The sequence below is a fragment of the Pleurodeles waltl genome, chromosome 1_1 (genome assembly GCF_031143425.1).
Source record: "Pleurodeles waltl isolate 20211129_DDA chromosome 1_1, aPleWal1.hap1.20221129, whole genome shotgun sequence".
In the NCBI taxonomy this organism is placed as follows: Eukaryota; Metazoa; Chordata; class Amphibia; order Caudata; family Salamandridae; genus Pleurodeles; species Pleurodeles waltl.
In genome coordinates, this window is record NC_090436.1 from 297,111,116 (window position 1) to 297,137,849 (window position 26,734).

The 26,734-nt window shown below is 42.2% G+C and overlaps 1 protein-coding gene across 1 annotated transcript in view; it reads right to left on the reverse strand.

Moving 5' to 3' along the window:
* Positions 1-482: 482 nt before the first annotated feature.
* The window catches only part of CDC20B (cell division cycle 20B), a 221,578-nt gene continuing 195,326 nt past the window's right edge, over positions 483-26,734 (reverse strand). Inside the window, exons 11-12 of the mRNA XM_069222003.1 lie at positions 19,055-19,172; positions 483-6,344 (exon numbers count right to left, since the gene is read on the reverse strand). Coding sequence (XP_069078104.1) covers positions 6,241-6,344; positions 19,055-19,172 — 222 coding nt within the window. The 3' untranslated portion in view covers positions 483-6,240. The remainder of the gene's footprint in view (positions 6,345-19,054; positions 19,173-26,734) is intronic.

The window sequence follows — 26,734 nt, forward strand, 5'->3', positions numbered from 1 at the left end:
TTATTGTTATGTGAAGAGGTATGCTCTTTTGTGAGGCCAGTTGATCTGGGGAAAATAAACAAGTTCGAGCCACTTGGAGCGGGTTGACTTACTCCAGTGTGGTAATAGTGTGTATCTGGGGATGCTCTCCTGAGACCAAAATGCACTGTGCGCTTTGTGTTGGGCAGATTATCTAAACCTTCAATTTCAAGTTCTTATCCCAAGTAAGAGTCCCATGCTGCATCTTACCAACCTGTTGAGGTAAATCCCCTGCAAGTACAGGTGTAGCCACAGCAGAAGACACAGACATGTGAGGCTGCAGGTACCAGTGAGTCACAATGCATGTTGAAAAGTAATGATGCCAACCTGTTATACCTAGCTGCCTCCTTTGCCAACACTAACCGGGCCATTTGACTACTCGATCTTCCAAAGAACTGATGTGCACCATCTTTTTTTCTTTTTTCTTTGTTTTAAAAATTATTTTATTATAAGAGGGGGCACAGTAAGGTACAACAATATGAAGAGCAAAGGGCAAACAAAGGCTACAAATCATGTTCCGTATCATTTAGAATTGTACTACCATCATCAGGTTAGAGAAATTGTCACATACCAAATAGACAACATTAATACTGCCCATTTATGTTCTAGTTAGCCATTGAGTCAGCGGGCCCACAGTTTCATGCCCCTCTTCCTACTTGCATGGCCTTTTAATGCATACAAGCCCATCTGCAAATAATACATAGATAGCATACGAGCCAGCCACTGGGTTAACATTGGCGGATCAGGTTTTAGACAATCTGAAGCAATGCAGCACTGTGTAACAGCCATAACCAAAAATACGAAACATTGAGAATGGCAGGTACACACCTCTTCTTCAATCCCTAGTAGTACAAGGTGGGGTGTTAGGCCATCTAACTGTTGTACTATCGTCATCAAAAACTCTGCGATGCCGGAGAGAAGGTTGTGGAGCAGATCACAACTAAAAAACATATGGACTAAATCAGCTCCCATGCTTTTGCACCGGGGGCAGCAAATCCCATTAGACTTTCCCCATTTGGAGATTCTAGCGGGGGTATAATTTAAGTTGAATAGAGTTTTATAGTGTTGGGCTTATGGTCCCGCAGAAAGTAATATATGTTAAGCCATTGCCAAAGAAACTGAAAAAGATATTTCCGAGGCCCCTATCCACCACCCCCATCTCTCTATATGCTTCCCCAGGTCATCTTGGATGAGGCTTAATAAAAGCAGGTAGAGTTTTCGTATGCACAGTCTGCTGTATTCTCAAGCACCTACATAATAGCAATCTTCTACCCCAATAATCCTTCCCTAGATGAGGACAACAAACAGTTTCTGAATTGCAAGAACTTAAAAAAATCCTTGCTCTCTAGAGCAAAACCCTCCTTTACCTCACTAAAGGATTTAATTTGCCTACCATTATAAACGTCACCTAATTTTCCGACTCCGCCCTGTAACCCTTTGTCCCACCATTTATCCCCAAATATCCCAGAAAGGGTGGGGTGTTCCAAACAGGAGTGTAATAACAGAGCTGATCAGTTCCCGTTCTACGCTTGATTTGCGACAGAGTTTAAACGCGCACCGTATTGTTTTAAATTCGACTTTTTTAAAGTAACTTATCTCCACAATTCTCAGAAAGGCGGCATTAGCTGTACTATCCGAGATCATGTTGTATATAGTTGGACAAGTCCCCCCTGGTGACTTACTAAGGTTATCGTATATAATTAGGGGCTGAATATATTGAAGGACTGCAGCCCAGTAATATAGGCGGAAGTTGGGAACTGACAATCCACCTCTTGTCCTTGGGAATGTTAAATACCTATAAGCTCGCCCTGCTCTAGAAAAAGACTGTATAGTTACTTGCTAATGCTTCTATATGACTAAATTGGCTCTTACCAAATTCCAGAGGAATAGTCCTGAAAAAGTACAGGACCTGAGGTAGGAAGAGAGTTACATTACAGCGTCCCACTATTGAAAGATACATATTATTCATACCTTGCAATTCCTTTTTAGTCTTGGCTAACACTGGAGCAAGGTTATTCTCAACAATATTATCCAAATTAGTTGGTAGCCTAACCCCCATTGGCCATTATCCGACATTTAGCTCTATTTAAAAGATAGTCCAATACCTCACCAAATTTGGTCATTTCCTTTTCTATTTCTCTTAACGATGTCTCTGGGTCAGGTGATACTATAGCAATATCATCAGCATATGCTAATGTTTTAACATTTCCGTCAATCATTTCCATTGGAGCAATTAGCTTATTGTCTAGCAGCTTTCTTTTAAGAGGATCAATATAAAGTGCAAAGAGCAGCAGTGAGCAGGGACACCCCTGCCTTGTGCCTCTTGTGATAAAAATAGCTTTGGATCCTACACTCGACATTTGTACCCTTGCAGTTGGGTTCTGAACCAATGCCTGAATGGCCCTAATAAAGGCAGGATCAATATTGTACTTAAGAAGAATTGCCCCTAGATAAACCCAGTTCTCATGGTCAAAGGCCTTCTCCTCAGCTAATAAAATCAGTGACATAGGTGCCCTAGCATCCTGGGCTGAGTCTAACATTGCTATGACCCACCTCACTAGCTCAGTGGTACCCCTACCTGGAATAAAACCATGCTGCCAGGGGAAACCAGTTTATTAATCACTAAGGACAACCTAGTGGTGAGAACCTTAGCTTAGAGTTTAGAATCCCCGTTAATTAGAGAAATGGGGCGATAGGAGCTTGGCATTAGCAGATCTTTTTCTTTTTTCCCCAAAATTATGATATTTGCTGCCAGCCATGATACCGGAGCAGGTTCTTCGTCTTGAACCACTTTAAATAATATAAGAAGATCTTTGCTCAGTTCCTGATGAAAACACCTTAATAAATTCCAAAGGAATCATATTTGGACCTGCTGCCTTTCCACTGGCCAAAGAGATAAAAGCAGCTGCTATCTCATCGGATGTTAAAGGCGTCACAAGCTGATTGATACCTGTCATCCTCATGCACCCACCCCAGAGGGATTCCATCTAGGTATAGTGTAAGCTTACGTTCTAACATATGGACATCTTGGGCTTCCTGTTGTTATAGTGTATCAGTACAGAAGCACTACCCATGCACTAGGAAACAATCATTCTGCTGTGTGTCACGTATTCCACTCCTACCAGTGCAACCCACCTCAACATGTATCTATGTATTTACTACTTTAGTCCTACTGTACAAGAGAAAAGAAAAATCATTGTCTCCAATGCACTACTCTGTCTCACCTTATACCTCTCTCAGTCTATCCTCTGTCTTCACTCTATGACCCATCCCTAACCTCCTTCTACTACTATGATTTCCAAAATAACCCTTCCTAGATTCTTCTCTCCTGGCTTACCCCAAACCTCAGTTTACTACTATGACCTCCCAAACAAACCAACTAAATTCCCCCTCATTCATCTCTCCTGTGACTCATCCCAAATCTCATTTTACTACTATGGTCTCCCCATCAACACTTTCTAGATTCTTCCCTCTTTTATCCCTCCATTTTTCTATTCAATCCAAATAACAGACTTGTGTGTCTACCGCTCAAATTAACTCCTATTTCCCTATACTATACTCCTATTTCCCTGTACTAATGCACCACTATTCCTTTTGGGTTCTGGAGGATCGTGCAACTCCCCGAAAAGCACTCTGATGCCTTGTCAGGGGTAGTAATCGCTATATAAATACAATTACAATTATTTAAATGCCACATACAAACATACATTCCAACTGAAGAATATCGGCCAGATGCCTAGCTTTGTCACAGTTGGAAGTTTAGATAAGAAGAGGGAAATTGGGATATTCCAAGAGAGCATCAGATGGCGGCCATGGAAATGTGGGAACACAAAGATAGAATTCTGATTGTTTAGAAACCTTCCAGTAACTTTTTCTACTCTGGGCGCTCACCTAACGTTACCTGTGGAAAAGTCTGTGTAATTCTGCTGTTAGTTTAGAAATAATGCCCCAAACAGACTCCTTTTTCCAGGGGGGGTAAAAAGGGATTTTTTCAATAGTTTATATTTTCTTTGTGAGGGAAAATCTAGAGGGAAAAGCAAATACAAATTCCTCTTGCTTCTACGTATGCAAACTGCCCATCTCTGAAAAAAACACAAAAATAAATGAGTAATGTAAATAGAACAGTGCCTTTGATACAATAATTTGAGTAGGATTCCTGATATCCACCTTGAGTTTTTGTGACTCCCCGAAGAGCATTTTATAATGCATATATTTACACCTTTAGAAAGCAGGTCTCTAAACCGGTGAAATTGATATTTTCCTATGCTTTCATTGGTTCATTTTTTTAGTAAAATGAGGCCTGCAATTTAAAATGCTTTGGTTTCCGATTTTGCAAGGTGGCACAGTTAGGGTGTTGATTATATTACGTTTCCCTCAAGCACTGGCACAGTCTAAAACTCATTTAGGAACTTATTCCTATGAATTATAGGAAGAAAAAAGTAATTCAATATAGTCAAACCAACACAACAACTTCTACAGTGTTACAATAATAGTATGCTATAACATGTAGGAGGGGTAATGAAAACTCTGCTGAATTATATCAATACCAATAGCATTGCCTCAAACAGCCAAAATCAGAATTAGATTTAGTTTAAAAAACGTCAAGCATTTTTGTTTGACTACCAAAAACTGAGTCAACAACTATGCTTTTTCACCAAGTAAACATTCCCAGGACTTTGTACAATGGCAGTTGTTCCTGACAGCCAGAGAAGCTCTGTTCATAAAGCATGTGAGTGATGGAACTGTTGCTGCATATGTCAACAAGCTTGGTTCCACATGGCTTGTGGGCACCCTGATGCATACCAAGGGCAGATTTATGGAAAGTGGCGCTGCACCAAGTGCACTTTCCCAGCGCCCCTTAGCACCCCCCTACTGCCACCATGTGTGCGCCTTATTTAAAATACGGCACACCATGCCACAGGATAGGGGACAATAGCATAATTTCTCATGATGTTATTGATGTACCCTGCAGGAGTAGCACCAAAATATTGGAGCTACTCCTTCATAATACAGAGGGCCCCATTCTAAAGAATGGAAGCCCCCCGTTTTAACACCTGCTTTTGAGCAGGCGTTAAAAGTGCCGTACAAAATGGCGCAAGGAAATCTCATAGATTTCCTTATGCCATTTTTTGGCTCCCCTAACAAAGGAAGCCCCTTTGCATACATTATGCCTGCCGCAAGCATAATGTAGCACAAAGGGTTACAGAGTGCAACAATGCATGCATTGCGCCACTTTGTAAATATGACGCAGGGATTTCAGCCTCGTTGGGCAACATCAACGTAAGAAATAATGACGTTAATGTGGCTTAAGGTGGCGCTAGAGCATTATAAATATGCCCCCTAGTACTTGTGCTTCCATAATCTTCAATGACCCGGCTGTGCCCACAACCGGCTCTATGTACAAACTCAGTTTACTCCTCTGCTTCTGCCAGTGCTGAGCTCTGGCAGATGGTACACACTACTTGAGTACACAAACTTAATTTCACAGCTGACAACATGGAGGTGTTCTTTACTGAATAATCGTTGTTTACAGTGATTAGGAATAGTCTCTCTTCATAGTTGCCAATGGCACAATTACCAGCGCAAATACCTCATTTTCGCCAATTTCCCACAGGTGGCCCCATATCATTCCTGCTGCCACTTTTGGGTAGGTAAGGAAAGAAGATTTCTTCACTGGTTCTTCTTCCCATACAACACTCTTGAGTTGGATGGCTCTTTCGTTTAAGTTTTAGTCTGCCTATCCCAAAGGCTTGTCAGCTCTTGCAGATGCTATGAACACATCCACATCTTCTGTCTGTCTGCCTGTTTACCTGAGCACATTTTGGGAAATTACAATCAAAACTGCTGTTAAGTTTTCAACCTGTACAGTAATATAAAGAAAGGTTATTCGCAATGTCACGAGAGCCTGATCTGGGTCTGGTGCTCCCAGTCACTTCGGACATTTTATCAGCTTTTGCCATCGGGTGCTTCGTAGTCTTACTGCTGTGGCCTTAGGCCAGATCTTGATTGTTTGCAATGCCCCCTTCCGCCAATTCAGAAGTTTCCTCCTTTAATAATGGGTAAATCAGAGCTGTCATGAACACTGAAAATCCGTCATCATTGTCTCTTCCGATGGCCCTTGTGAGGGACAGATTATTTATCCTCCTAGGTTCAACCGAACATCTTTGGAGTTGTGGTACAATATGCAAGTGCATCAGATGATGGATGTGCTGACGTGTGTTTTCATTTATGGTATTCCCATACATTAGCCATTCCATCTGCGGCTGAAGAAAATATCTTCCTCTGATCAGGACTCATAGCTAGGTGCAGAACTCTCCCCCTATGCCCTAAACAAAAGGAAATATGAAATAATATAATGAGATGACTACATTCAAAGATATGAGCACAAAGCATACAAATGGCGAGTAAGGTTGTGTAAGCTCATCAACTTTACCTTTACTCTGCTACAAAGAGCATGGATCTATCTCACTGTATTTAAAGTTGTATCCCCACCACTACCACCGGATGGCTGCTTCATGTATTTACTACTGTTTCCCTAAAAATGTTTAGGAATGCTCCTCTTGAATTTCCATCTGTGCAGTTTTCTGTTGAAACTACTAATGTGGGGAACACTCGGCTGAAAGATGCTTGTCTGACTATTTGTTTGTATATGTGAATTGGTATCTATGGTTGTACTGTTAAGGGGACAGGAAGTGCTATCCTTTAGTGGATAAATTAAGAAATAGGTTGCGATTGTGTACATCAGGTGGAGCTCCTCGTATATGTATGATCCATTTACATTACACATAATCAGTTTGTGACACAGAAAGATAGTGAGGTTTTCCAGAATCACAACATTTTGCGTAATTGCCAAGGCTGTGATTAAAACCTAGGTTCCGATTCAGGACATGGCTACAAATACTACATACCTCATTCTGCCCCCTACACTTTATTCTAGTTAGGGCTTTAGATGTCTTTATTACACCCCCTTTCTTCCTCTATCATATAGAAAGGTTTACATTTTAAGGACCTCCTTCTGGGGTGTCAGCATCCTGGTGCCTTTTATATAACTGCGTCTGATCTATCATAGTTAAATCCAATACTCAGGAATGCTTTAGAGAGGACATAGTTAAATCCAATACTCTAGCAAGGTCTACCCAATGATTTTCTACCCAGGTCGAGTCACATTATATATAGATTTCAAGGTGAACCACTATTTACAATGAAAGTCAATACAATAACTTAAATATGCCTAACCTGTAACATTCACTGTACGTTTCTTGGCTTTATAGAAAAAAATCAACCAAAAAGCTTACATGATGGGGAAAATAATTAAATGAGCTGCTATGACTCAAAACACAATTAAAAAGTGAAAAGGCTGGAACTGAGGATGAGCGTGAAAATCCATTGAAAGGTTATTCCATGCCCTTGCTGCCCTTACAGAAAAAGCCAAATTAGCTTAAGGTATTGTTTTGGTAGTTTGATTTTTGGGGGGTATTTCAGTGCTCTCAATCATTAATGTGCATCTCTTTTCATTGGGTCTCGATTGCTTCTCAGAACACATTCACTACTCAAAACGTCCACTCACTATGGGATATCAATCATAATATAGGTGTTTTTTACATTTTTGTCTAATTTTATGGATCTTCGTAGCTTATGTACCTAGGCAGACATTACCTACCTACAGTTTGCTTACTACAGGGACCGAGGAGCTCTGGCCCAAACACTGACCCTGGTGGCACTTTGTTAAGATGAGAAAAGTCCCCAGCATGTATGTTAAGGACACCCTTGTCCTGCATTTTATATAGCAGGTTTCTGATGCTTTTCTATTTTTAGCAACAGTGCACACAGCAATCATGCGTGTTGGCTGAGGGTTCTCTATGACTTGGAATATAAAGAGGAGCAGGGCTCCTCAGTCCAGAGGCACACCATGAGCAACCTTCAACTTCTGAGTTTTGTAAACTGTGGGGGTCTTATTATAGAGATAGGACAGATCTCTTCAACACCACCCAGGAAGACATCCACATCATGTTTAAGGTGGTCCCTCAGTGCCATGCAACAGGGTCCTTCACTCCATCCTGGTGGAACTCAGATGGCACATGCATCATTAACATCTTTATGTACAGTAGTATGTGTGTGGTGTGTCTGTGGTGTGCATGGCTGTGGCAGCTAAGGGATCAATTTTGATTCCTTGCACTTCAGTGGCACCCGAATGGTGCAATTTGAACTGTAGGTCCTCACTAAAGCATCAATGAGGTCATATGAAATGGACGAGACTCCAGGGTACTCTAGGGTACAGTGGACAGGAGACAGAGAGGCCTATTTACAAACGGCATTTTTTGGTACATTTAGTAGTATTACAAAACGTATTACAAAATGTTATTCATAAACTTAGACGTGGAGGTATGTCTCCTCACCTCCTATACATTCAGAGATCTCTGCCCCAACTGGATTTTAGTCATAAATGTGGGAGGGACATAGGGAAGGGGCTGGAAAATGGAGAATACTTACAAATAAGGGGAGGGTTGAAGGGAGCAGTAAGGGGATGTTTAGTTAATGAGGGGTTTAGAGTATGCACATAGTTATTCATAAACTGCAAATTGCACTTCTCTAGTTACTTCAGTCAAAAAGAGGCCCAGAACAGTAGTAAAGTACTCCAATTCACAGCTGAAGAAAGTCTAGCACCACACATGGCCAACCACTGGCATTGCAACCCCCTTCCATTGAAAATAATAGAGTGAGGGACTTAAAATAAGACCCCATAAGAAATACTGTTAAATTAAATTATTTAAAATAGTTAAAAATATAATTAAATTGACTTTAATGTTAAAAAATATAATAGAAATAGTACATAGTTTTAGATCATTTTAAATATATTCTATTTTTGTAAACTTACACTTGCAAGTTAAGTTCCATCTCCTTTTTGTGGGGGTGAAATTATGTAAGCCCACACTTTTGAGCACCCTTACACTCCAATTGAGTGAACAGCCAAAAGTAGTAAAGTTGCTCAAAAGTGTGAGAGCAAATGTATGTGTGTAAAATACTCACAAGGGTAGCTTACCTTTGAGAATAGCCCCAAGAGTGTCAATACGAAATGAAGGAACAGACCTTGCCTGCTTCCTGATCTATTTGTCCCCAGAGGAGTTAACACCAACAGGTAGGGAAGTAGCTGAGTTATTACACTGAGGTGTTATCCCCAACAGATTAGGAGATAGCTGAGTGAGAAAGTCCATTCATCTTTTATGCCTTGAGTTCGTAGGTTGATCCCACATTCCTACCACAACTACAAGACAGAAACTGTGGATTGAACTGTATCTGGAGGATACATAAAAGGTCATGAACTGCCAGAAACCAATCCCAGAGCTGGACCTTGGAATACACAACTCTGCGCCTGGACAGGAGCTACCTGTTTGTTTCAACAACAAATACCAGATGCCCCAAACCAGCAGAGACCAAGAAAGACGCTTGAGCTCCAGGGTTGGGTTCACCAACTGTCCTTTGACAGGTTCGGAAACAGGAAGCTGGAGGTTCTGTATTCTATAAGTAAAGCTTTGTTGAACCACCTTGAAGTAAGGAGCCCCATGACTGCTATATGGTGATGCTGGAGGTGTCCCTGCATGAAGGAAAGGCTGCCAGGAAGAGGAAGGGCACTAGAGACTGCAAAGGAGGATTTGGCCCATTGTACACCAAGGAAGCATCTGCAGCTCCAGGCCATGCATTGAGGCTTTGTGACCATGTTCATTCCAAAACGTGCCAAGGTGTGAAGCTACTCCAACCTCACTGAATCTTGCGAACAATTGTTCCATTCAGATCAGTCCATGGACAGCAGCAGAAGATGACCAGAGGTGAGGGAAGTGACTGCTAAGGACATATTACCAGAATAAGCACCATTAATGGTTTTCTGCTAGAAATGTTTGAGAACTTGCAGCCGTGACTGGTGTTTTCATTATTAAAAGGAGTACCTGTTACTGCTTGACACTGTTACAAATTGTAACCATGTTCAGCAGATTCACTCCAAATGAAAACAAAACTGTGACCTGAGGCGGGCTCTTCATTTATTTGGGTGGTAGATTTGTGTAAGAAATTGGATTGTTGGTTGACTGGGGCGTGAATCTTGGTCAAGCAACAGCCACAATCCCTTGCAGGGGACCCACAAAAAGTCACTAAATTAACCTGAGTTTAACCTTGGGTAGTTTGGCATAACAATCTGTCAGACTTAATCTAGAGGCAATGTATAAAGTATGTATGCAGCACGCAAACAGTAGTAACGTAGAAACACAACTGAAGGTAAGTCCCAAATCAATTTAGAAAAAAGTTAATTTTAATACTTTCCTTGATATTAAAACAACAAAAATCCAATCAGTCGAACCAGAGGTATGAATTTTTAAAGTTTTTAGTGAAAACTAGTCCCCAAAAGATCAAAGCACCAAACACAGACATCTAGTTGCAAAAGATCAGGTCAAAGTCAAAAGTTAAGGTCGATCAGATACAAGTAAAGGACTGAGCCTGGTCAGCACTTACCTTTGTTCGGAGAAGGTAGAGTTCATTGGGGCGAGGGTGGGGGAGGTATCCGGAGAGGGAATGTCATCATCGGATGGCCATGGGTGAAAGCCATGGTGAAGAGTTCTATGTTCGGACTTAGTCAATGAAATGGAAGTCAAAAATCTCCAGCAGAATGCAGAGGCAGTTCCACAAGGTCAAATACCACTTTGGTGAAGGAGCACCTACAGCAGAGGGCTGTAGCCAAAGGCAGTTCCACAAGGGCAAATACCACTTTGGTGAAGGAGCACCTCAGCCGGACAGGCAAGCAGGTTAGTCCCTGTCTTCTGCCAGTTTTCAGAGCAGTTTTGGGAATTGGCCATCAGGGCACATTTAGCATCACATCCAAGGGTCCAGGACTAGTGGGACACTTCTTAGATGTCCAGTACTCACTCAGGCTGGATCCAGGTGCGGGTTCAACATGGTTGGAGCCTTTAATGTCCCTGTGGCTCTGAACGGGAGCCAGCAAACTAGCCCTTGGAGTCACCTCTCCTAGTTCCGGATGCAAGTAAGCTGCACGGCTCAGCAGCAAGGCTGGCCTCCTGGGTGCAGGTTAAGATGCAGGGCTAACCTCTGAGGGTTAAAGGCAGGCTCCAGGCAGCAAAACAGTCCTTCCAGGTACAGCAACAGTCTGGCAGAATGCACAGCAGGTCGCAGCAGCAGCCAGTACTCGGAAAGTCCTTCCAAATGGGCCAGTAGTGCACTGCAGAGTGGGTCTGAAGGTCCTATTTTTATACCCTGGTGCCCTTCTTCTGGAAGGTGGAGACACTTCTGGAAAGATTTTTTGAAGTGCAGGGAATGTCCTGACTCCCCTGCCCTGGCTTCACGCTGGCTGCAGTGACAATGCAGGGTTGTTAGGCCCTCTGTGTGAAGGCAGATCACAGGCTAATCAGGTGTAAGTGGGGCTGTGCTCACCTCCACCCTCCCATCCTGAGAGCTGATGGCCCATTGAGGCACACCTAAAGCCTCTATAATGTGACTGTCTGGAAGGAATTCACAAAGTATAACTGTCAGCTACACTTAGTCACCTAGTCATGTGACCCAAGACAAGTTGCAGGCACAAAGGTCTCAAGGCAGAAAATGCCAACTTTCGAAAAAAGTAGCATTTTCTAAATTGTAACGAAAGTTCTGACTTTACGGTTAAAAAGGGTTACAGTTCTATAGGCTCCAAACATGACAAATCTATCTGCTTTCAATTATGAATTACAGTTTATTAAATGTAAATCTATGGGAAGGGTAGGCCTCACAGTAGTGAAAAATGAATTTCAGTGTTTTCCCTACCAGGACATGTAAAACCGCAAAGTATATATTCAACTGTTTAACTACACAGCACCCTGCCCTATGCGCTACCTAAGGCCTAGCATGGGGTGACATATGTAATAAAAGGGGAGTTTCAGGCTTTGCAAGGGGGTTTAAATGTCGAGTCGACATGGCAATGTAACACTGTGTTCAGGCTGCAATGGCAAACCTGGGACATGTTGTAAAGTGCTTCTTGAGTGGATAGCACTATAAGGTCTGCAGACCCACTGTTAAAATTTAATTTACAGGCTCTAGGTATATGGCATACCACTTTACAGCCAAATAAGTATACTCCAATCAAACCATGTTTAAGGCAGTGAGCGCAAGCACTTTCGCACTGGTTAGCATTGGTAAAGTGCACAGAGTCCTAAGGCCAACAAAAATGAATGTCAATAAATAATTGGAGGTTGGTAGGCAAAAAGCTTGGGGGCAGACCACCCTAAGGCTGACAGGTCTAACAGTTGAGCTTATGCTTGAAGAAGACTAAGGCCCTCATTCTGACTTTCCGCCGCCCGCCAAAATCTGGCCGCCGAAAGACCGATCCGTGGTCAAAAGACCGCGGCGGACATTCCTATTTTCCCGCTGGGCCGGCGGGCTCCCTCCAAAAGAGCGCCCGCCGGCCCAGCGGGAAAGCCCCTGCAACATTGAAGCCGGCTCCGAATGGAGCCGGCGGTGTTGTAGGGGTGCGACAGGTGCAGTTGCACCCGTCGCGATTTTCACTGACTGCAAAGCAGACAGTGAAAATCCTGCTGGGGCCCTGTTAGGGGACCCTGCACTGCCCATGCCAGTGGCATGGGCAGTGCAGGGGCCTCCAGGGGCCCCATGACACCCGTTCCCGCCATCCTGTTTCTGGCGGTGAAAACCGCCAGAAACAGGCTGGCGGGAAGGGGGTCGAAATCCCCATGGCGGCGCTGCAAGAAGCGCCGCCATGGAGGATTCCCCCAGCCGGGGGAAATCCGGCGGGAAACCACCGGACCCGGCTGGGAGACCGCGGCTGTATGTCATGTGAAGCACCGCCAGCCTGTTGGCGGTGCTTCGGGCATCCTCCACCCTGGCGGTCATAGACCGCCAGGGTTGGAATGAGGGCCTAAGTGACAGAGCCCTCCCTTCTCTGAACCAACACAGATGGGTGATTCTGGCTGGCCTTGGCCCGTGCAACCCTTTCCCACTCAAATCAATCTCTCACCTCTGCACTACCTCACCAACAGGAGCCCTGACAGAAAATGGCAGGCAGGTGCACAGCAAACACTGACAATATTCACAAAGCGAGTGTGTGTGAGGGAGCTAAGTCTCACCACTCCAGTCACCAGACAGAAGTGGTGATTGAAGTACTAAAGGTATATTGTGCAACTAAGGTTGCATAAGCGATAAATAAATAGACCCCAAGACAGCTCAGAAAGTAACCGTGGAAGAAATCACATATTGCCAGTTCCGATATTGTTATTTGGCATCCCAGTGTAAGAAGTAAAATGACAATGCTCTTGTGAATACTTGGATGTGTTTTTCCTCTGACGTTTTTGTCTTGCTTGTTAAGAGAACCACACAGTAGCACTAATTTTCCATGTTAACTGTGCGCATTCTTACTGCCAACCACTTTTCATGTGTAGTATTTAGTACAGGCCTGTGACTAAAATGTTTCTTTTCTTGAGTCAAAGCACTGGATGGACATTGATTTTTTTAAAACTGTTTTATGTCTCATTGAGTTCTCAGGTTCTTCCTCACACCACCTACTTGAGTTGACTGCACAACTTTACTACCCTGTGTGTCAAGTGCTGAAGTGGCATACTTGGTGAACAGTCTTGTGTTCACTAGTAAGGTAAAAACCTAAACTCTCAGGAATAAAAGGCCCTCATTCTTATAATCTGAGCCCAGTACTCCCGACTTTCTTGAGAATCAACAAACCGTTCCCACACACTTCAGCTATAGCTCCATTTTGGTGAAAATGAACTCTTCTTGCCAATAACTCCCATTTCGAACTCAGTTTGTGAAACTGATTTAGGAAACTGAACAGAAATATGTTAATCAAGCATAATATTTTGAAATCCACCTCTTAGAGAGGGTTTGCTAGCATATGTTTTATGAAAGATTGGGTATATGTATATATTACCCCCTTGCTTATGCTGGAATGTTGATCTGTAGCTGTCAGTGTTCTTCCGGAAACCACTTTGGTAGAATGGGGTTACTTGTATGATTCTGCACTTCACATGAATAGTCTAGATAGTCTTAATATGCTTGGGAGTGGTGCACTGGATAGCAATATGGACTATCTCACCAATATAAGCATTGGTGGTTTTACAAACATATGCACATTAGCTTGATATAAGCAGATTGTCAAAATCATTGGACGATATGAAGTTAACTAGAAATAGCTAACTGGGCCTAACAAATCTGGAATGCATGCCACTGCTAGCAACTTCATCATAAAAAGAACTACTTGTGGCAACTGGATAATATGGTACACAATCCTGAAAAATTATGCCAGCAGGAAAGATAGTGTGGCTTGCACTGTAGGAAGGAAGAGAATATGAAGTATGAGAGTATAGGAAAGTACCATCTTGCCTGGCATGTTACCTCCATTTTTACATGTATGTAAATTTGTTTTTGCCTGTCTCACTGGGATCCTGCTAGCCGGACCCCAGTGCTCATAGTTTGTGGCCTGATTGTGTACCTGTGTAGTGACTAACTGTGTCACTGAGGCTATGCTAATCAGAACCTCAGTGCTTATGCTCTCTCTGCCTTTAGAATTGTCACTATATGTTAGTGACCATTTTTACCAATTCTAATTGGCACACTGGAACACTCTTATAATTCTCTAGTATGTGGTACCTAGGTACCCAGGGTATTGGGGTTCCAGGAGATCCCTATGGGCTGCAGCATTTCTTTTGCCACCCATAGGGAGCTCAGACAAATCTTACACTGGACTGCCACTGCAGCCTGAGTGAAATAATGCACACGTTATTTCACAGCCATTTTTCACTGCACTTAAGTAACTTGGTGAAGGTTAGGTGCAAAGTTACTAAGTGTGAGGGCACCCTTGCACTAGCAAAGGTGCCCCTACATAGTTCAGGGCAATTTCCCCGGACTTTGTGAGTGCGGGGACACCATTACATGTATGCATTACATATAGGTCAATACCTATATGTAGCTTCACAATGGTAACTCTGAATATGGCCTTGTAACATTTCTAAGATCATGGAATTGTCCCCCATTCCAAATCTGGTATTGGGTTAGCAATCCCATGTATCCCCGGGAATCCCATGTATCCCCAGGGCTCCACTATGGACCCTGGTACTGCCAAACCAGTTCTCTGGGGTTTTCTCTGCAGCTACCGCTGCTGCCACCCCACAGACAGGGTTCTGCCCTCCTAGGGTGTGGGCAGCCCAGTCCCAGGAAGGCAGAACAAAGGATTTCCTTTGAGAGAGGGTGTTACACCCTCTCCCTTTGGAAATAGGTGTTAAGGGCTGGGGAGGAGTAGCCTCTCCCAGTGTCTGTAAATGCTTTGAAGGGCACAGATGGTGCCCTCCTTGCATAAGCCAGTCTACATCGGTTCAGGGAACCCCCAGTCCCTGCTCTGGTGTGAAACTGGACAAAGGAAAGGGGAGTGGACACTCCCCCGTCCATCACCACCCCAGGAGTGGTGCCCAGAGCTCCTCTAGTGTGTCTCAGACCTCTGCCATCTTGAATCCAGAGGTGTGAGTGCACACTGGAGGCCTCTGAGTGTCCAGTGCCAGCAGGTGACGTCAGAGACCCCTCCTGATAAGTGCTTTCCTCACTAGGTGGCCAATCTTCCTCTGAGGGCTATTTAGGGTCTCACCAGTGGGCTTTTCCTCAGATAATGACTTGCAAGAATTCACCAGAGTTCCTCTGCACCTCCTGCTTAAATTTCTGCCAAGGATCGACCGCTGACTGCTCCAGGACGCCTGCAAAACTGCAACAAAGTAGCAAAAAGACTTCCAGCGACATTGTAGCGACTAATCCCGATGGCTTCCTCAACTGTTTCCTGGTGGTGCATGCTTTGGGGGATGCCTGCCTTCATCCTGCACTGGAAGCCATGAAGAAATCTCCAGTGGGTTGACAGAATCTTCCCCCTTCTCTAGCAGGCACCAAACTTCAGCGTCACCAGTACTCTGGGACCCCTCTCATCCTGACGAGCGTGGCCCGTGGAACACAGGTGGTGGACCCAAGTGACCCAGACTGTCCAGTGGTCCAACTGTCCAAATTTGGAGGAGGTAAGTCCTTGCCTCCCCTCTCCAGACAGTAATCCTGTGCATCGCGTAAACTGCAGCTGCTACGGCTTCTGTGCACTTTATCAAGGAATCCTTTGTGCACAGCCAAGCCCAGGTCCCCAGCACTCTGTCCTGCATTGCTCAACTCCCTGAGTTGACCTCCGGCTTCGTGGGACCCTCTTTTGTAGTGTTGAGATGACTGCTGTGTTCAGCCTTCTTGAACCCATGTTCAAGGACTTCTACGGGTGCTACCTTCTTGTGAATGGGCTCTCCACATCACTGAGGGCCACCTCTGTCTCCTCGCCCAAGTGGAGACATCCTGGTCCTTCCTGGGCCCAGGTAGCACCCTTTTTCCTCTACTACAACTCTTGCAGCTAGCAAGGCTTGTTTGCAGTCTTTCTACAAAGAAACAGCTCTGCATCCTCCAGCACGTTGTGGGACATCTTCTGCACAAAGAAGAAGTTCCTAGTACCTTTCGTTGTTGCAGAATCTTCAGCTTCTTCCATCAGGAGGCAGCCAATTTCCACCTTCATCCGGGGTTTAGTGGGCTCCTGCCCCCGTCTGGACACTTTCACGACTCTTGGACTCAATCCCCTTCCTTTGCAGGTTCTTAGGTCCAGGAATCCATCTTCAGTGCTTTGCTGTCTGTTGCGGTCTTTGCAGAATCTTCTATCATGAGTTTAGTGTCTTTCTGGGAAAATAGTAGTACTTTACTCCTACTTTTCAGGGTCTTGGGGTGGGGTATCTTGGACACCCTTAGTGTTTTCTTACACTCCCAGCGACCCTCTACACACTACACTAGCCGAGGGGTCCATTACTGGTTCGCATTCCACTTTCTTAGTATATTGTTTGTGTTGCCCCAGGCCTATTGCATCCTATTGTATTCTACAGTGTTTGGACTACTTTCTGACTGTTTTACTTACCTGATTTTGGTTTGTTTGTATATTTTGTGTATTTTACTTACCTCCTAAGGGAGTACATCCTCTGAGATATTTTTGGCACATTGTCACTAAAATAAAGTACCTCTATTTTTAGTAACTTTGAGTATTGTCTTTCTTATGATATAGTACCTATATGATATAAGTGGTATAGTGGGAGCTTTGCATGTCTCCTAGTTCAGCCTAAGCTGCTCTGCTATAGCTACCTCCATCAGCCTAAGCTGCTGGAACACTACTAATCTACTAATAAGGGATAACTGGGCCTGGCACAAGGTGTAAGTGCCTTTAGGGACCCACTATAAGCCAGGCCAGCCTCCTACAGAGAGTTAGAAGCAAGGTCAAAAAATGATGCTGCCCACAACCTGTGATCCTACAAAATGACATAGCAGATGGGAGAATCTGGATGACAGATTGGCCCAGATTCACAAAACTGTCATGCAATGCAGCAAAACAGCTAAATATGCTTCATTGTGTTGCATGACAGGGAGAGAATAAGAGAGCACCATAGCTACAGAGATATGGCACTCTTCTCACCTCTCCCTAGTGTGGGTGCCGTAGTGCAAGGGTGTGTGCGTGTGTCTAGTATAGGTTTTATACTGGAAGGGTTCCCTTCTAATACAAAACACTATGCTTAGCCATAATTTAAAACTTTTCCTACTTTGAATGCGTGGTGTACAGTGCAGCACACATGCAAAGTCAGAAAAGAAAGCAGAAATGAAAACATTTCTCCTATTAAAGCCTGCGTTTCAGTAGTCAGTGCTAGGGCAGAGGAGCAAGCCCCCCCGCCAGCAGTGGCAGCCGCAAAACCTTTACAAGAAAACAATAATAAACTGTGTTTTCTTGTAAAGGGGTGGGGCCACGGGCTCTGACGAGCACTGTGCGCACTCCCCCTCAGTGTGCATGTATGTTTGTCCAGTTGCGCACAGGTTCTCTGGCTCGGAGCAGAGTCAGGATTGGCCGCAGGGCAGGCTGTGACCCTGTGTCTGCACCAGAGGAGTCATGCGGCAGTAGCGACGATCCAGGTAAATTTTATTTTTTTTATTTTAAGTTTATTACACTTCCCCCGTACATCGCCCCGCCCCTTTAGCGGGCTGCGAGTCGCTACTGCAGGCAGTGTTATTTTTTGGCAGAAAACCCTGCCTACTAATATTGGTAGATAGGGTTTTGCATCGAAGAGTATGGCTGGGTACCACGGCAGTGCCAATCTACCACCTATTTAATACCCCCTTGACAAGAAGTAATGCAAACCAGTGCTTTATGCTGTTTGCTTTACTTTTCCTTACAAATCAATGCAAATTCGAATTTGCGTTGGTCTGTAAATCCCAATAAAGGTTTGCATCAGATTTGCATTACAAAAGTAATGCAAACCCGATGCAAAAGCTTTGTGAATCTTGGCTTTTGCTTTAGAATTATAGAGAATATAACAGATTACTAGTAGAGTAGCTAGACAATGACAAATCAATTCATCTATAATTAAACACTCATAGTCTATGCCTAAAAATGGACAGGGAGTAATTAAAGTATTGGAAATGATCATCAACTCTGCATGGGAAGAAAGAGGAGAAAAACACTGAGTAAATAGACCTGAACTCTTTAATAAATTACTCATAACAGTAACTTAACATATTTAACACCATCCTTCCAACTACATTTAAAAAAAATTGACTTCATACTCTATTCTTGTCCCACCTGCTGGACTCGGAAATAGATGTATGTTCTGCATTGATTAACATGCTATGTTAAATGTGAAAACGTTAAAAGGTAAGGCATTTAAACTCTAGGTTCAGTTCAGGATCAAACGAACTACTGTATCCAATATTTACTTTCCAAATGATACCTAAACAATTCTGCTAGTGAGCATTCATTTAAACTGTAAGACAATACAGGCATCAATACTTTATCTCAGTTCAACTGTCTTATTAAAGTCCAATGTGAAGGTATGTATGGTGTAGTTACATCAATCTAGGATACAAAAAAGTATGTTTTTGTGACCAATGGCACAAGGACAAAGTTGGCTAAACGAGCCCTGGATAGTACTTCCTGTGTAGTACGTACCGTAGATTTCTGTCACTTGTGTTAGTGAAGGATAGTTCCAGAGAGTTAACTGATGTTTTGGTAGCCCATGTCCAGTCACCAGCTCTTTTGTTTGTGGCAACCATAAAAGAGAGCATATCTACAGAAATACAAATTTCATTGTAGTTAACATTTATAGCTATAAAATTTAAATACATCTCCTTTTAGGAGCCAACAGCTTACAAATTGATATCTTAAATTGTGATTCATTTTTTAACACATCGCTTGAGAATTAGTAAATGGTATTGATGGGAGAACTTAGGAGCACAATTGCCTAAACCTTTAATGTTCAGCTTCAAAGTCTATTTTGGGATTTTATTTCCATGATCAGTGTAGCTGCATAGCAAGCTGATGTTGACTTGGTTTCTTATTTCATGACTTCTTTTTTATTTTTGCATCATAAAAACAAATGGGTGAAATAATTTAAACAGTATCAGAGTAATGCAGATTCATGCAAATGTGGGGATTTGATACAAACCACAGGAAAAAAATGTAAAATAACATACATCAACAGTTAACAATATAAATTCAAACAATGAGACCACAGCAAATGCCCTAGCTTGTTTTATATAAAAAGAAAGATCAACAATAGTCCTGAGAGACGAGGGAAGGGAAGTCCTTGTCAGGATAGTGGTTCCTAAAAATGTATCCCTGGTGTAACTTTGGATACTTGAATTAAATAGATTCTCTACACTGCAATACTGTGGAACCTCCAGAGACGGTTGATATCGTCAGTTTATTTATCAGATCTGTCAGGGTGTCATGATAATGGCATTTGAGGGAGAGAACATTGTATCCTACCTTAGGTTGAGCTGCAATTGCATGTATATGTGCCTCAACTAAGGCTATTTTAATGTTTCCAGCATCTTGGGCCAGATTTATCAAAGGATTGTGTTGCTCTTGCATCATTCATTCTTTAGACAGAAACACCAAGCCACAGAAAACCACCTTGCATGGCCCTGCATGGCTTGGTAAAATATTGTGTAATGCAAGACAGCTCAAGTCGCTGCCTTGTGTTAATATGCACCAGAAAGGTTTTACATGGGTGAAGAGTGGGTGTTCCCACACATCCACCCATGCATTTTGGCACATTCTCAGGTTTACCAATACGAGTAAACCTTGAAATGTGTCAAAATTGTACACCTTCCTGATAGAGGTGCAATGAGAAGAAACATCTTTATCGCTCCTGTTTTTCCATCTGGATGGTTTCATTCTGCAGCACACACAGAAAGAGGAAACACTTCTAAGGATTACTGTTGTGCAGGAAGGTGTCATTGTCTGCACACTAACAATCCTGCTTGCAATGCAGGCAACCTAGCACGATGGTGTAAGGGTGCCTGTATTGGAGCTAGGCAGCACACAGTCTGCCAGTACAGGCAGAGAGCAGGAATCTGCCATATGTTAGTAAATTTGGCACGATCATGCTCTCTTTAATTGATGTAGCACAACACAGCAAATATTAATAAATCTGGCCCTTCATCTGCCTTGTTGGTAGGATTTGCTTTGGCTGTGAGTTCTAAGTGCATCAATCATTGGTGAAAATGGCACTAGGTTTCAGAGTACTCAACCAGTCAATTGGGATTTCATTTGACCACTGAGGGTTCTATGTCTTAGTAGGAAGTAGGATTTTCTCTGTGAAGGTTCAACTTTCCAAGGATTGAGAGCCTATGCATTCAAAGTAATGTGCCTGTTGCACTGTTCCACGAATACATACTGGAAAGTGATATATGATGTTTAATTCTAAAAGTTCAGAACAAATAGTTTGGCATCAAACTAGTAGAAATGTAAAGGTCAAGTAAATTGGGGAATTTACCAATTTGCAGGAAAAAGGATTAGACATATTAGGGCCTGCTTGTACAATGCTTCAGATTCTCAGTCAGGGCATAGTATGCAACAGCCATGTAGAGAGTAAGTGATAGCTTCTGATGTGAGATTGTGAGTTGTTTTAATGTCATTCCTTTATTAAAATGATGACTGTATCAGAAGTTCCATACTTCTAATAAACATCGAGAGGTTCTTTAGCTTTGATTTTTAAGAGCAAAGATCAACGTGATACTTAAAGAAAAAACTTTTAATTTAACAGGTTACTGCAGATAAACTGTGGCTTTATAGTACTGAAAGAGCAAGATCATCACATCGCCGCTACTGGGGCCTGATTCACAAAGGTAACAAATACTTTTGAGAGCATTTACTCTTTTGAGTAAGTTTACTACTTTTGGTATTCATAAACTTCACTTTTGTAGCAACTTACACTTTTGTAATAACTTACACTTTAGTATTAAGTCCAGCACTACACATGGACAGCAGCACCTTCCCATAGAAAATAGTGGGGGGAGGGACTTAAGCTAAAACCCCATAGAAAATAGTGTTAAATTAAATTAAATTATGTAAAATATCCAAAACTACAAATTAATATAACTCAATGATAAAAAAATATACAAATTGAACTTATTTATCATTTAATTATATGATATATAATAACCTATTGGTATTTAATATTTATTAGCCCACAGTCATTACATTTTGTTTAATTAAATAATAAATATGTACTATTTTAAATAAGTATGTTAAGTTACATTATTTAACAAATTGAAAATATAAATGTATATAAACAAATTCTAAAAATATTATAAAGAGCATACGTATTATGTAATTCTGAACAATAATATATATTATGTAATCATTCATATTTTATCATTAAATAATAAATACAAACTACTTTTTCATTTATTAACATTCATTTATATCAATTTATATTTTAACTCCTTTAGACAATTTAATTTAAATTACCATAGTAATTTAAAATATTACATATTATTTAATTTATTTTTAATTATAAATGTTTAATAGCTATAGGTTAGTTATTATTTTATAATAAAATGTATTTTAACTATTTTAATTTAATTTAACATAATCTCCTATGGGGTTTTATTGTAACTCCCTTCTTTACAACCATTGGTGCAGGGTTTTGGGCTTCGTTGCAGCAGATAAACTTAGGGGCATATTTATCAAGATTTTGCATTGCTCTTGCGCGTCATAAGGGGATACAAGTGCAATGCGGAACCTAAATGAGATTTATCAAGTTATGCAATGCCACCTTGCGTGGCCCTGAGTGGCTTGATAAATCTAGATTAACACAAGGCAGTGCAAAGCAGCAGGGAAGCATGTCACTGGTGGAGTTTGGGTGTTCTCACGCATTAACTCGTGGATTTTGACACATTTCTAGATTTACCAACATTGTTAGACCTAGGAATGCATCAGAATTGTACACCTCCCCATCAGAGACACAATGAGGAAAAATGTCCTTATTTCTTCTTGTTGTTTCCTCTTTCTTAGTGTGCTGTATTCTACGGAAAAGGCATCGGAGGATTGTATTTGTAGAGGAAGGTGTACCCCCCTACACAAAGACAACCCTGCCTGCAATGCAGACACCACTGCAGCATGGCGCAAGGGGGTCTGTGTTGGCACTAGGCAGCCAGAAAGTGCACCAGGGTTATGAAAGGCCAGGAATTTACTGTATAGGGGTAAATACAGCACATTCCTGTCCTTTCCCTTTCATGCAGCACAGCAAGGCAGCTTGCTGCATTGTGTTGCATTCATTTTTGATTATTATATCCTTTAGTGTTTGATAGCAGAGTAGCAAGGTAGAAATGGTGAACAATTGAATAAAGAGGATGGGTGAAAAGTAAGAAACCCATGTCAGGATACTTTCATGGCATCGCAATGGTCTTTATCCATATTCTAAGTGAAAAGAAGTATGAGGGGATCTGCTACAGTTACTGACAAAAATGATATTGCAGTAGGGGACACATAAATCATTTAGAGGTGGGGGTTTTACATCAGCTTGAATATCAGGTAGTGGCGAACACAACTCAAAATGTGTTACTTAGAAGGGTTGCTATACTATACAAATATACAGGAAAATGGAAGGGGCCAATGAGCAACTGCTTGTATATTGAAAGCAAAGTGGCAATTCGTTAGTTTCACAATCTATATACTAAATATAGATGGTCCAGGTATATTACTACAGCTATTGTTAAATCTGCCAGACTGGGATGTCCCTGTTGTTTCATATGTGAATGTTAATTGGCTAACTCAAGAAAGCAGAGTAGAGTAGATGTGAAGAGCCTAGTAATGTCTTACTCTGATTATAGATGGGGTTTGCTTGCTGAGTTGGTGCTGGTGCTGCCGGTGCCAGAAGCTAGACTGTCTTTTAAGGGTATTTCCACATTTTGGAGTGTGTGTGTTGGAGCATCTCTTTTATGGTGTGCACTAGTTTATACTGCATATTGTGCATTTTTGCTATAGATTTTGCTCAGTTCTGAGGTTCACTGCTTTACGTTGCAGTTTATGCCCCAACCCTGCCTAGGTATACAGTTGGCAGTGTCCTTGGACAGGGGTGGGTATGCCAGTGTTTTTCTATGTTGGAGAAGCAAAGTAACTTGCACCCCCCATTGTCCTTTAGTTTTTTAAGCTCCACTTAGGAATTAGAATAGGATTTTGGCAAATTCTAAGTTGTTGACATTTTCTCTCAATGTCACCGTCTTCTTTTATTTATTTAATTAATTACTGATACCAAACTTTGGGGCTTTCAGGGCCAAACTGGCAGAGCACTTTTCAGGTTTAAAACTATAAGCAACTTTATGCTGTCTTCCTCCAAAGTTATGGTTGGAAACCTACCTCCCACAACCAATCTTGCTTTTGTATTCCCTCTGATAATATTTCCCTAATTTTTTATTATTATTTCTATCCTAAATTCTCTCATTTTCCTAATTACATTCTATTATTCTCTTCCACTAGCCTCCCACTATCGCAGTATTCCTCTTGATTATCCTTTCTCTTACTGCTCTCTTCCTCGCCCTCCCTCACTCCAATCCTTCATACTCTTTGTACTCACTTTCATTGACTTATTCTCTATTACTTCTGCCCATCCTTTATCAATACTCACTTCTTCACTCTTCAAACTCTATATTCTCCCTATTTTTGTTCTGTTTATGTGTTTTCATGAAGCTCTCTCATTATTCCACAGGCTATCTATTTTTAGGTTTCACCTGCTCATCACATGTGCTGTGCTTGTGAAATCTATTGTATTTAATATAAATCTTAAAAGGAGCTTACATCCCACCCTTGCTTTTCATTGGTTCCTGTGATTGCCAGTTACTTTCCCTCCAATTCTAATGGCTGTAGCATATTTACTGCATTTACCAAAGTTATTTCTTTGTGTGTTTGCGCTGTCCCGAGGCCCAAGTACTGTTTTCATCCACTTTTGTGGAACTCCTTTTTTTTAGATTTTGCCTGCACAGCACTTGCATTCTTTGTCCTCCCTCCTTTGCCTAATCGCTCCATGGCTTCACACATTTCAAGCATTCTTGTTATATTTTTATAGGTAGTAAGACATTGCTGCTTCTGTGATCCCCCTTGTATACTTCCCCGTTACTTGTGAAAGAACGCTGCTGTTAACCGTGAGTGTATTTCTGTATGTCTATCTTCAAGTGCCACAGCACTTCTGGGGTCATATATCTTGGGAATGTGTCATGGAGACATCAGATTTGGCTGATGCAGGTTAGGGCTGTGAGCAGGGCCCAGGGCGTAAGGAAGCCTGCGAGCACAGCCGTCATGGACCGTTAACAGTTGCCATCAAACTGCCACAAGGGTTAACTCTTTCATGCCTGCGTTCTTCATGGTCTCTCTGTGTGTTGCCGTTTCATGCGGTCATGGCAGGTTTACCCATGTAAAGGCATGCCTTCTGTCACTGGTTTGCAAGTTGAAAGGGCCGCATTGTTGCACACTGGCAGTATTATTTTGGTGAGTGCTGTGGTGGATTCCTCTTAAAAATGTGGAAGGGGATTGTACTGCTCTAAGTGTAAATTATGAGACTCTATTGCTGATGAAACCTGAACCCCTTATGTGATAACAACCTCAGTACAATGTGTCACCATTAACTCCCTCCCCAATCTTCCGTTCGTGTCTTGTTCTTGCTTCTTGGAGGAGCCCTTGTCTGAGTCTCTAACCCCAGCACAGAGGAGATTGTACTGGTAATAGTAGTGTAGCGCTTCATCCTAGATCTCTGGGAACAGACCTTTACACACAGATTATGATTCCAGCTGTATCCTAAGGCAAGTGTTTCACGCAGTGCTGGGTCATTTCCATGGTTATCCAGTGTTTTCCTAGCACTCTATACCCTTTGCAGGACTCCCCCCCCTCAATCCATTTATGAAGTTCTAGTTCCTAGCATCTCAAGGCGCTGTAAGGAGGGTGATACTTGCCATGCCTCTGTGCACTGAAGCTGATTGTGGGACATTGGTGCATGAACGCTAACTGGGTTGCCTTTTTAACTTTCTGCGTTAACACCCACTTTTCTTGTTTTGCACTGTATGTTCCTGGTGCACAACTACAAGGGTGCGCAGGCAGACTCTTCATCAGTCATGCTTTGATATGAAAGGTGAGAATACACTGCTATACTCCGCTTGGTCGTTCAACTGCCAGAGCTGCAAAATCATGCTTGCATAATGTAACAAGTTACTGCAAACCACTCTAATGCAAAGTTTGAGCTTTGTGAAACTGCGAAAATAGGTGGTGTCTGACATTCCATTGCACGCTGGTTAGATACCTCATAAACAGCTTTTCTACCTAATTGCCATTGTGGCTTTGACACTAGCACCTCATTGTGCTGGGACACCATTTTTTTTATTTTCTCTTGGTTAGAGATGTGGTAAAATATGTGTAAACAATTGAGTTCACTGTGTAAATGACTGAATTCTCTGTTTTTGGGGGTGGTGTGTCCGCCTATGTTTTGCTAATGGCAACACTTGTGATGAAAGTCTAGGCTTAGGTGGGTGGCGAACACCGTGTTGCCTGCTCATGCTGCTGCCGATGAAAGGATTGTCATTGTTACTTTGATTGCTGGCCTAGCACTCTCCACCCTCTCTGCGCTTTCACGATGCCTTTTGACACCTTACTTTCCCATTTTTAGCTGGCCCTTGAAGTCCATGTCAAAACCCGAAAATGTGCGACACCAACTCTGAATTTGAGTGCAATATTTTACCACCACTTATAGTAGCCCTTATTAATGGGCTAATAACATAGACCTTACCTTCGTTTTGAGTGTTTTATTCTAATAGATTTATTGACTGCCATGCTAACATCCTCATAAATGTGGATACCCTGCTCTCCACACACGGTCCCATTCACCAGAAATATACACACTTAACATTTGTTGATATGACTCGGGCAATTTGAAAAATAAATATGAAACCCAACCTTAGAACACTTAAATTGAATTTACCAAATAATATCAGCAGTAATTTGAAATAGTGCTCAAAACTGAACCGGTGCTCATGTGAATCAAGAGTGAGGGGTGCATCAAAAAAGATATGACTTGACTCCTCGGATAAATTCAGGATAGGGTAAAAAAAATTAGTTCATGGCCCTGATTAGGAGAGTAGGTGCTGTTTAGCACACCTGATAAACAATACTACAGGATATGGTATTTATAAGGTGTTGGAAATATCTCCGATTACAAGCTTGTGGGGCGTAACATGCAGAATTTGGTGTAAAACGCACTGAAATCCTGCATGGTGAGGTAAATACTATGCATGCTCCCCTGTGAAATGTTAGAAGGTTTGACCTGCTTAAATCTAATGAAGCTTCAGGTATTTAACG